The sequence below is a fragment of the Felis catus genome, chromosome B1 (genome assembly GCF_018350175.1).
Source record: "Felis catus isolate Fca126 chromosome B1, F.catus_Fca126_mat1.0, whole genome shotgun sequence".
Lineage (NCBI taxonomy): Eukaryota > Metazoa > Chordata > Mammalia > Carnivora > Felidae > Felis > Felis catus.
The window spans coordinates 159808940-159821301 of NC_058371.1; the positions used below are offsets into that span (position 1 = coordinate 159808940).

A 12362-nucleotide genomic window follows, 5' to 3' on the forward strand; every position below is an offset into this window, starting at 1 on the left:
GCCTGGTGCTAAATACTGTAGTTGTTTCCTTTTCTCTAATTTAGATTCCCCACTCTTAAATATCTTTCAGTCGTAGGTCCCTGTAGATACGTAGGTCCCTGTAGATACGTGTTGTAAGTCTGTAGCTAGACTTACAGACTCATAACTGATGGAATCATCATTGTCTGCAATTACTGTATGAACAGAATCATGCTGCTGCTGTTGGGCTACTTTATCACTAGTCATTTTATTTTTCATGGGATAGATGTATATAGTTCTCTAGCAGACCGGTTTCTTTTTTCTCCCCAACAAAAGATTTTAGTACTTCTCACCACCATTTCTCAGTCCTAACTCTGTCATTGCCTCTCTTTCCCCTAGACACACACTCACACTCTAGGAATTAAGACTCCATTGTTTAAGGCAGATATTAAGATCTAGAAACTTTATGGTTAGTACAGGTCTTTAAGAACATTTTGTCAAGTGTAGAGGAGATACTTGGTTTAGGATTCCACAAAGACTGAGCTAGAACTTGGATTTCCTGACTCCTGGTCTAGAACTCATCCAATTTATTTCATGCTATCATATCTTTGTGTGTATTGTATCTTAATCCTTTGGATTAAACTCATTTTAAAGAACTTTATGATATGTCCCAGAAGAACCACACTTCAAAGACATTCTCATGGGTTTTGTATTTTTCTAAGTTCTTTAATGTCCTTTTTCTGTTCACTCACAATTTTACCATAGTTGATATGAAAAGTTGCTTTAATTTCTGCCATCTAGAGTTGCATTTTTACTTTATTAAAATTGGTCTATTTTTAAACTTGTGGAAATCCAATTTTATTTCATCCTTTTTTTATAACTGTACTATTCTCTATGTCCTGGAGGAGATTGATTATACATTCAATCTGTTTCATGATAAATTCAACAATTAGCTTATTGAATAACATTTAGTGAAACCTATTTAACTTAGATTATATACATGTTATCATGCTACTGACATTTTATATGATGTAGCCTGATGTTAAGATTACTTTTGTCTTCCTACCTGTCCGATCCTCTTCTCTTTTTACATTGGCACATCCTGTGGCTTGTTCTCCATCTTGGAATTCCTGTTCTTGTGATTTTTCTGTTTTATTGTGTCCCAAAATGGCATCCAGCTCAGTAAAAAATTTCATACTCTTAGTTATTCCTTGGTCTTGAGCCATTCTTACAATCTTATATTCATGTTTTAAGTTTTTGTACTTTGTTCTGCACTGTTTCCAATCTCTCTCTATTCCAAATTTCTGAAGCTTCGCAGCAATTTGTTCAAATATCCTTTTATTTCTCACTGTTCCCTCTAGTTGTTGTTGTATTCTTATATCAGACCAGATGCCTATTAGAGCCCTAATTTCTGGCACAGTCCAGTGTTTTCCTCCTTCATTTGCTACAGTTGGAATAAAAGTTGGATTAATAGGGGGTTCCATAATTGATGTAGAGTTACCTGTATCAGGTGGGGAGGGAAAAATATATGTGTGTATATATATATATATATGGTTACATAAGATAAATAATTAGATGCATCCTTAATAAAGAAAGACATTTTCTCCATTGGAGATGGAATACAAATCATAGCTTAGCTTTCCTCTGAAACTAATGGATAAATGAAGTACAGAACCTGAATCTGTTGTCATGTTAGTGACTGGCTTTAATACAGTTGTTTTTAATTAGTCACATTTTGATCATGTTTTTTTCTCTATCATTCCTTACCCGTCCATCCCACTCCTTTGGTCTGTGGTGTGTATTTAACTATATAGTGAACACTGAATACATAATTTTGTAATATTGACTTGTAGAAAGCAATGCAATTAGAAAATGGCTTGTTGAGAACAGTTTATTTTTTTTATTATTTTTTGGTGATAAGATAGGTGGGAGCAATTATCTCCTCTTCCTTTTAATCTAATGATTTCCATTGGCTACATATCAGTATCTCCTGGGGAGCTTTTATAAATCACTACTTCACTGCTAACCCCACCCCTCATCCCCAGATTGTGATTCTAGTGTGCAGTCAGGGTTGGGAACTAAGACTATTCATGAATGAAGGGTTGGAAGAGGCATATTACAACAATTGGTGCTTCTTACTCCTCATGAAAATAAAATGTCCCATTGGTTAAAAAACAAGTGTCATTTTAAGTGAAGTATTCTTTTAATGCAAGGAAATGTGCCAGAAATTTCATAATGCCCTAGACAGAATGTCCCCGCTTAGTTAGAAATCCTAGCATGGTACCTTCATGTTAGATCTCTAGTACAGTTTTGCAACTTACTGAGGTTATGTTGGCTATTTTAACAACCACATTATCTTGTGTTTTTGTCAGATTTCATGTTTGTTGTGTTTAATAAGAAGGTAGTTCAGACCTCAGCATCTATAATGTAAGTCATTAAAAACCACTTTTTAGCATTTACCTGAGGTATATGGAGGTGTTTTTATTTTGTGGTACATTTAATGTCTTTGTTTTGAAATGCTTTTCACTATTTTTCCTTACTTAGATTAACAACCTTCAATACAAATTTAGAAGCAAAGTGGGGATTTATATTGACTTTAATTTGGGTGAATAAAATCATCCTTGACCTCATTATTGATTTCGTATTATTTACTTTCACATGTAAAATTGTTTGTCTTAGACCTCAGGAGTGCTAAAGTGACATGTTCGTTAAATATTAAGCATCTACTATGTTTAATTTTGACCTATATTTCTTACTATATTTAAAGGATGAAGGTTGTGAATTTGAAAGCTAGTATTTCTAGGCAATTTATGTTTTGTTAAAGAAATCATTTATTTTTAAAAATGATTTTTTTAGTATAGATTATAAAAAAAAAGAGGGAAACTTGAAGTAATCCTAAGTGTTTCTATCAGGAAAAATCATTCATTTTCTCAGAAACCAATCTTACTTTCCAATTTGGAATCTGATCAGTTTCATTGTTTTTTGACCCACCTAGTTCCATTGGTTTGATGTGAGAAACCAAAAGTAAAGGATTTCCTGAGAGGTCTTCCTTATCTTCTAATGTAACTGACATTTTACCTGGAAAAAAAATGGAATTCCTTTTAGAGTAAGTTCTAGGGAAGATAAATATTGAATTAAATGACTGATAATGCTAGTAGCTTGAGCTGAATTTGATCATATTGATGAAAGATTATAGACTTGTGATAGATTTTATATGATTTAAATACTGTATAATATGGTTTAAATACTGTACTTATCTATATAAAGGAAATTTTAATTTTTTATCAATTTTTTTTAACATTTATTCATTTTTTGAGAGACAGAGTACGAGTGGGGAAGGACAGAGAGATGAGGGAGACACAGAATCCAAAGCAGGCTCCAGGCTCTGAGCTGTTAGCACAGAGCCTAACGTGAAGCTCAAACTCAGGAATAGTGAGATCATGACCTGAGCCAGAGTCAGACGCTTAACCGACTGAGCCACCCAGATGCCCCCAGATTTAATTTCTTCCATTCCATTGACATGGTTTATTTTGAACTTCCACTAGTTTTGTTTGCTAATTTTATAAGTTTCTAGAGATGATTGTGGTTCATTTTCAAATTAAATTACATTTTTAAAATAAAGATGTTCTTTAATTTTGTATTTTAGGTACTTTAACATAATAGGGACTTGATAAATGATACTAGCAATGTAAAACAGAGGTCCTGTAATGAGATAATCTGAAAATCTTGTTTATTTGGCATATTTGGTCAGATAGCTAAAATTTATATGTATCTTTTATAATTAGCTGGTTGGTACACACTAAACTTTCCAGAAATTAATCTAAGCTCTGCTTAAGTAGACCAAAGAATGTGTCATATCAAAGAACCATGCCAACCTTGAAAAATGAAAATGGTGCCTTAATCTTCCTGGTTTCATGAGTTGGGTGTTTTCATAAAATGAGGCACAGGCTACTTTTTAATGTTTTTTGTTTTTTTCAGAGAGAGAGAGCAAGCTGGGGAGAGTGGCAGAGGGGGAGATGGAGAGAGAGAATCTCAAGCAGGCTCCCCACTCAGTATGGAGTGTTGGGTTCTATCCCATGACTCCAAGATCATGGCCCAAGCCTAAATCGAGTCACCAACTGAACGACCCAGGCGCCCCTAGTTTGCTAGTCTGTTATCTGATTTAGGACCTAGTTTTATGTTTGTTGAAAACAGCGTGGAGCTGAAAATATTGGTAGGCATGATAAAGAAAAGCTTCTCTTCCCAACTTCTTTGGGCTATTTTTTTTCTTAGGTTGATCATTCCTAGCATAATTCCAAAATTGTACGTAGGGACCCCATACCCTGGAGATTGTAAACTGAGACTCTTAAGTCATCACTCCTGATGCATTTGTATCAAGTTAAGAGGAGAGAAATAGAGTGGAAATTTGGTCACTGAAAGAATGTGATTCAGCAGTAATAGTAGGCCAATGGTATTCTGAAGTGGAGGATGATTATAACTTCCAGAACATGAAGCCTCTTAAGAGTTTGTATTTGAGTCCTTTGCCAAGGCTCAGTCAGGCTACCTGCTGCCTAACAGCAACTAGATCCTCTTTTCTTACCACTTGCATGAGGTTGATCCCAACAGTGGAAAAGGCACATTCTTTTTCTTCCCTTCTTCAATTTACCATATACCAATAAAAATTGTGCTGGTTCCCCATAGAGAAACCAGAAGACATTATAAATGAATCAGACCAAAAGTAAAGGAGGGCTTTCTAAGCCTTAAAAAAGACTATTTGATTGCATTAAGAACTTTAATCAAAACCTTTTTCATCACTGTTTGATTACATTGAAAACTTTTGAATTCTATAGATCAAATAAAAAGCAGCCAAAATTTTAAGGCAAAAGAGATCACGCAGTTTCTAAGACCTCAGCTGACATAATTTGTAAAAGTGAATAAACATATAGAAAATTGTTCCATAGCATTAGTAATTAAAAAAATGCAAATTAAAAGTTATCAATCACATACACCATTATAGTTAGTTAAGTAAAGTACAGTTCTTTTGGAAAGCATTTTTTTTTTTTTTTTTTTTTTTTTAAGCACTGTTTCAAAGTAATCATAGCCCTCCTGACCGGTAATTGAACTTCTGATAGTCTATTCTAAAGTGATAATGTTAGGTATTGATTATAGCATCATTTCTTAGGGGGCAAAGACAAACTGTATATGCACTCAAATATTATGGAACCATTAAGTAACATTTAATCCTGAATTATAATTAATGCTGGGTATAATTTAAAGATAATTTTTGGGGCGCCTGGGTGGCGCAGTTGGTTAAGCGTCCGACTTCAGCCAGGTCATGATCTTGCGGTCCGTGAGTTCGAGCCCCGCGTCAGGCTCTGGGCTGATGGCTCAGAGCCTGGAGGCTGTTTCCGATTCTGTGTCTCCCTCTCTCTCTGCCCCTCCCCCATTCATGCTCTGTCTCTCTCTGTCCCAAAAATAAATAAACGTTGAAAAAAAAATTTTTTTTAAAGATAATTTTTAAAGTAAACAAAATGCTAATGTGCTTGTAATTTTATAATTTAAAAAGTTTAAAGAACAACAACCAGAGACATTGTAGATGATGTGTTAGGAAGGGGCTGAACAGTAAGGAGACCAGTTAAGAGCTTATCTTAATATTCCATGTGATAGATGAAGTTCTACATGGTGATAATGAGAATAGAACAGGGGAAAATTTATGAAACATGTCAGTAGTTTTTTTAAGGACTTAGTGACTGATGAAAGGTCAAGGATACCTCAAATGTTTAATGTTTAAGTTTATTTAAATGATTGGAAATACAGTGATAGTAAGGTGGAAGCAGTTTGTAGGAGGATCAGTTCTGAATGAAGGAAGAGAGAGAGTATGGTTTTAGAATTGGAGGGTTTGAGATACCTGAAACATATAACGTTCAGAAGTAATTATGGGCCATCTGCTTACGAGTGAAAATGGGGAATTTGGAGCCATGGGGGTACCTGAATGGGTTAGAAGGAGATCCTGTTAAGTGGAGATTAAACACACACACACACACACACACACACACGCACGCACGCACGCACGCGCGCGCGCGCGCGCGCGCGACAGGGTTGGGGGGTGGCTCAGAGAAGAGAGGGGCAAAAATAGTGGAGATTTAGCACCCACATCTTCATTACACCAACCTCTGGTTAAAATCAAGGCCTTTCAGAAGTTGAGTCATTTACTTACCATTAACGAATATTTAAAGCATTTAAATGCCAAAGAGTGCAGGGTGATTAATTGGATAAAATAATGTTATTGCTCTTTTTTTTTTTTAATTTATTTATTTTGAGAGAGACAGAGTGCGAGCAGGGGAGGGACAGAAAGAGGGGGAGAATCACAAGTAGGCTGGGCTTTTACAGCACAGGGCTCGAACTCAGGAAAGTGAGATCATGACCTTAACCAAAATTAAGAGTCAGATGCCTTAACCTACTGGCCACCCAGCTGCCCCCAGTGTTATTGCTCTTTAACTTGACAGTGGCTGCAGAGCTTTCTCAGAATTTGGTATAGTATCAGCAATGTAAAGGGAGTATGTTAAGTGAAGTGCATTTTTTACCAAATGATTTATTATTGAGCTTTACACACAAAGTTCAGATAACCCAAATTAACCTAACTTCAATTTCTGTCATTGTACCATCCTTTCTCATTTGCTATCTTTATTCTACCACTTACCATTTTCTTTTGGGTGTTAAATTTATTCATGATGCCCTCCTTTCTGCAGTTACAAAGCATGTAGCTCAGTGCTTTGCACATGATATACACAGACAGTAGGTATTAGAAATTTTGAATTGAACAACTCTGCCCTTAAAAATAGCATCTGTAAGACTTTCGCTATGGGAGAAATCTCATTACTGCCATTGATTTCCCCTCTTTCCCTGGTGATATATTCAGCTTCCACAGACAGTGAGCAAATTCTATGTAAATAGTGTTGGGCTTAACAACACAGCAAGTCAAGAACCTTGTTTTAATATCTAAATCATTTAATCATAAATCATATAATCTATCAAGTCTATTTTTGTTTCATTTTTTTGTTAAAGGGAGCTGTTCTTCTAAACAAGTAATGAAAGAAGTTATTATTTCCTAGTATTTTAGTGCTGTTATTGATAAATTTAGAAAAATGGGAACGTTAATATAGAGCAGAAAGTTCTGTCTTGTTTGGAGCTGTGGGGAAACAACAGTGGAGTAATATATTTGATTTTTTTTTTCTTTTGCCACCCTTAAAAAATTAAAACCTAAAATGTTTTCAAAGCCCAATCCATTTTTCACAAAACATCAGGCATACTTAAGGAGCAGTTGGCATTAGCAGTTAATGTCATTTTAATGTGTTTTTTTTTTTTTCAGTATTTTACGGATTTAAAAAGTGGAGGTATTTAATCTTTCTAAATTTTTTACCTTGTGCAAAATACTGTAACAAGTCAGTTGTTTTTCTCAAGCATAATATTCCAGGCTATGTTTATCATATGGACTCAGAAATCCTATACTGTTATCGTTTGTTAGGTAAAAACAACAAAAGAATGCTACTTTTTCTTTTTTACCTTCGGTGGTCTCTGGAGCTGTACTTTGGCTCAGCGTTGCCAGGCACCTGCCATTTGCATCTTCCTCTGTTAATTGGGTGGCAGGTTCATACTGCAGGATCGCATCCAAATCATGGAAGAACTTCATAGTTTTAGAGCTGTCTCCAGAGTTATGGGCATATTTAACTGTTCTGTATTCATATTTGAGATTTTTGTACTTTGCCCGGCACTGTTTCCAATCTCTGTATACTCCTAGTGCTTGCAGCCTTTTAGCAATGTAAATAAATATTCCTTTATTTCTCAGTGTTCCATAAAGTTGTTTTCGTATATTTTTTTCTGCCCAGACACTTAGCAAAGCTTTAACCTCTTCTTCAGTCCAGTGCTTTCCTGCTCCACTCTCCATGTTGAAAGTGACCTGGAAATGATTCACTATTTCTAGCCAAGGTTTTGTTTCCTAGGAAACCAGACGGCTGGTTGTCAATAAGCTCCAAAGAGCTGAAAAGATCTAGTTTAACTGGTTCAAGCTGCCTGAGGGGAGTAACTTGAGAAACTGCCAAATACGCAGGCTTTGTGATTAAAGAAGCCTGGACCTAAATGATGCCTAACGTTTTTCATTTCAGACTTAAGGGGAAATTACCCTGGAGACAAAAGGGAAGGGAAAACCATTTTTTTGTTTATTTCTTTTCTTACATAATACTCTGGTTTACTAAATGGTTGTTGATTTTTAAAAAAATAATTTTAGAAGTGGTTGGCAGATGTTCTTTCTGCCCCAAGATTTATGGCAAACGTTATTTTTTTTTCCCCTCTGCCATGAATCATTTAGTCTTCTAGCATAGGTTAACCTTGAAGACCACATCATTTCAGTAAAGAAATCCCAAGTCATAAGTGATCCAGTCTTATAGGGTGTATAGAGTTATGCATATATATTTAACGTATTGGTAGTATTCAATGCATTGATAATTTAGTAAAATTTTAATTTTAAATATTTAGATTTTTACTTTGCAGGTACACTTAATGTTGTACTTTTTTTCTTATTAAAATGCTAAACAGGGATGCCTGGGCTGCTCAGTCCACTGAGCGTCCAACTCTTGATTTTGGCTCATGATCTGATCTAACCCCAAGTCGGGCTCTGTGCTGACAACATGGAGGCCTGCTTGGGATTCTCTCCCTCTCTCTCTCTGTCCCTCCTCTACTAGCTCACCTGCTCACTTTCTCTCTCTCTCTCTCTCTCAAAATAAATAAACTTTTAAAAAATGCCTAAACAACTATAATATATAATTTTGAAAAATATTATTTTAGCCATTATTTTAGCCAAATAAGTCAATGTATTAATTGACTTATAATTAGTTATTAATGTACATATACATAGATGATAGAAATTTACCTTTTATTTCTACCCTGTTATACATTCTTTGGAACAAAAATTTGTTAAAACACATCTAGTATTTATAGAGCTATTAAAATTGTGGAGCATTTGGAATCTTTATTTTATTACTCCGTAGTGGTACAGATCCTCTTAGTCTTAAGGTGTGTTATAACTACCTCCGGCCCAGCTTTTGGCTTTTTTCTTTATTTCATCACCTGGAAATATTAACGCAGAGATGAAATACAAAGTTCCTGATTAGCTTAGCATTTTTAGAAGCAGCATTTATTTTTTTGTAATAACTAAAGTGACAGATATTTGTTGGGGAAGAAAAGTGGTAAGTGCAGAAAAACAAAGCAAAAACCTCAAAAAAAAAAAAGAATTTTGTTCATGATTCTAGTACCCACAACTAAGCATTTTACCTAACAATTTATTTGGAGATATCCATTTATATCTACATACTCAATTTAGAGGTCACGTAGTACAGGGGTTAGAAGCTCAAATTCTGGAGTCAGATTGTGTTCTCATCCTGGCTGTGCTGCCACTTTCCATGCAACATCGGGCAAGTTACTTAACTTCCATTTCTTTAGTGTCCTTATTTGTAAAATGGGAATGATAATCATGATAATCATAGTATTTAGTTCATAGGATTGTTGTGAGAGCCTAATAAATTAGGTCGTTCCTATAAATTTTAGGACAGTGCCTGACATATTAGTTAGAACTCAGACAATATCATCTATCTGGTCACCATCATCGTGAGTAGAAGGGGCACTGGTACTGGTAGCATGTAATGTATTGTCAGTCCCTGAATGCTCTTGAGAAAAGTATGCTTCATAAAGAAGCTTATCAATGAGGTAAATTTAAATTTAACAGTTGATGCCTTTTTGTATTCACAGGGGTCAGGAGAGTGCTGGTATTGTGACCAGTGATGGGAATTCAGTACCAACATTCAAAACACACAAGGTATATTTGAACATTAAAAAATGTTGATAATAAAGATAACAATAACCAGATGATAACTAGTATGTTGGTGGGGGAAGGAAATTTGAACAAATAATTTGCATATAAAAGTCATACGCTGGATCAGCCTTTCCATTTGTCCAGTTAGGGTCCATTTCTGTGTGATAGTTTGCTTGACTGACTTACGGAAACAGGTCATATATTTAAATATTTTAACATGCTTTGGGTTTTTAAAATGCATTTGATTTAGTTTATTTGACAAAATTTACTGTTTAGTACATCTTCAGTGTTTTAATGGAAAGTAGCTCATAAAACAAGCACTCAACCTTGTGAATGTATTAAATGCCATTGAATTGTTTACCTTAAAATGGTTAATTTTGTTATGTGAATTTCACCTCAATTTTTAAAAAAATTTTTTTTTGTTTGTTTATTTTTAAGAGAGAGAGGGAGAGAGAGTGCAAGGAGGGGAGGAGCAGAGAGAGAGAGAGAGAGAGAGGGAGACACAGAATCCAAAGCAGGCTCCAGCCTCTGAGCTGTCAGCACAGAGCCTGATGCGGGACTGGAATTCACGAACCAGGGCTGGAACTCATGAACCGTGAAATCATGAGCTGAAGTCGGATGCTTAACCAACTGAGCCACCCACGTACCCCTCAAATATCTAAAAAGATATTTCATGGTTCTTACAATTAGGTTAGTCTTTAAGATTAGAATTCTGGAGCACATAGGATAAAAGCCTTTACTCACTAGGGCCACAAGTCTGGGTTTTTTTTTCTAAGATGAGCTTCTACTTTGACTTTACAAGGGAATGGGTCTTGTAAATCATGTCTTTACTCAAGACAATTTGAAGAAATTATATATTTCAAACCTTGGAATTGGACACACGAGATACGCCACTACAGGAAACTGTGAATTAGAAAACTGTCAGCCCTTTGTTGTTGAAACACTTCATGGGAAAATAGCTGTGGCACATAACGGCGAATTGGTAAATGCTACTCAATTAAGGAAAAAGGTAAGTGTTTTTAATGCTTTTTTTCATTATTAGGATAAATTAATGAAATGAAGTTATTGGGGATCTTGGTGCAGGATATTCTCTAATTGTCGCCACCTGTTATCTAACTGCAAAGGACAACTGTATTAGAATTACCTGGAGTATTTGTTATAATTGCAGATTCTAAGATTGAGCCCCAGAATCTGCAGCAGGAGGGTGGTCAGTCTGCATTTTAATGTACTTCTAAGGTGATTCTGATGGTACTGCTTTAGAATAGAGATGTGAAAAAGTTGATTTATGGTTGTTGTGAGAAACAGAAATTAGGGTTTTATGGGCTGTTCCTATCCCTTCAGCCTTGTCCTTATGTTCAAAGCATAAAAAGAAAATGGAATATAAACTGGATAACAAATACAAGGGAAAGTGATTTGGAAACAATTACAGGAAACCACTTGGGGAAAAGGCAAAGAATTTACTTATGTTCATTTTCGTTCATAGCATGGTATTTAGAGCATTCTATGTTAATTTATGCTTATGCTTTTATCCATCATTAGTTTATCTTCCTTTTTTTTTTTCATTCCTTAGTATCTTTATATTCCTGATAGCTTATTTATCCATTCTTGCCATTCATTTATTGATGCCACGTTTCTTCAGTCCATTGGATTATAATAATCTTGATCTGGTAACCTTGGAAAGAAAACCCTCAGGTGGCATTCAGTAACAGGATGGTTATACACACACACATGCACACACAGTTATTTCCTTAGCATTCTAGAACAAGGCATTTTACATGGATGAATAGTGACAGGAGTCAAATGATGATGAATTTTGGTGGGTTGAAAATATCTAGAACCATGCTTCCATACCACTCATTGTCCTTTTATTTTCAATTCTAGCTTTGTTTTGCTCTCTTTTTAGGCACTGGTATTATAATGATAATATGTTTTTCTGCCCCTAAGTGAAAAAAATTTTTTTTAATTCACACAATGAAAAAAGTATAAATATGAAGTAAAAATTACTAAGAAAAACTCACCACTTAGTGATAACCACCAAAATTCAATTCCATGCAATACCTAGCTCATTTCTAGACACAACCACTTCCCAGAGTCTGGATTTCACCTCTACACATTTAGCTGCCTACTGAAAATGTTCTATAGTATCAGTTTAAACTCAACCTGTACAGGTCATTGGTGGTGTTCTTGTCCTGGTCACACTGGCTCAGAACCTTATAATCTTCATGAGTGTGCTCAACCAATTTTTATTACATCTTCTACATTTAATTGTTCCATATAGTTAATTCCTTTCTTCTATTCTGTCAGCAATAATCAGTGGGGATGGGTAGCCCACCAGCACTATCACTAACAAACCTGGATTGAGCGGCCCCAACTGTAGTATGCCACTCTTATGGGAATGTATCCTATTGGTCAGGATTGTCAAGGGCTGAAAAAGTTAGAATCACGGTTCCAAATTCTTGTGCCTTCTCCACTCTCCCCCACCTTGACTGCAGGTTTATATTCCTTCAAACTTAGTTTTCAAAAGCTATTCTATATGCTTCCTAGAGCACTTTTTTTTTCT

The 12362-nt window shown here is 35.4% G+C and overlaps 2 protein-coding genes across 9 annotated transcripts in view; one reads left to right on the forward strand and one right to left on the reverse strand.

Moving 5' to 3' along the window:
• Positions 1–7897, reverse strand: part of PAICS (phosphoribosylaminoimidazole carboxylase and phosphoribosylaminoimidazolesuccinocarboxamide synthase) — a 47624-nt gene extending 39727 nt beyond the window's left edge. For 3 of the 8 annotated variants that reach the window (XM_045056338.1, XM_045056336.1, XM_003985360.5), the window contains exons 1-2: positions 7501–7897; positions 2950–3036 (exon numbers count right to left, since the gene is read on the reverse strand). In XM_045056338.1, the coding sequence (XP_044912273.1) occupies positions 2950–3036; positions 7501–7882 (469 nt within the window). In that variant the 5' untranslated portion in view covers positions 7883–7897. Of the gene's footprint in view, positions 1–1024; positions 1460–2949; positions 3037–7500 lie in introns of all 8 variants that reach the window. The other 5 variants (XM_045056335.1, XM_019829466.2, XM_045056339.1 and 2 more) reach the window with 3 other exon arrangements.
• The window catches only part of PPAT (phosphoribosyl pyrophosphate amidotransferase), a 35809-nt gene that overhangs the window by 13987 nt on the left and 9460 nt on the right, over positions 1–12362 (forward strand). Inside the window, exons 2-3 of the mRNA XM_003985361.5 lie at positions 9739–9805; positions 10605–10811. Of these exons, the coding sequence (XP_003985410.3) occupies positions 9739–9805; positions 10605–10811 (274 nt within the window). The remainder of the gene's footprint in view (positions 1–9738; positions 9806–10604; positions 10812–12362) is intronic.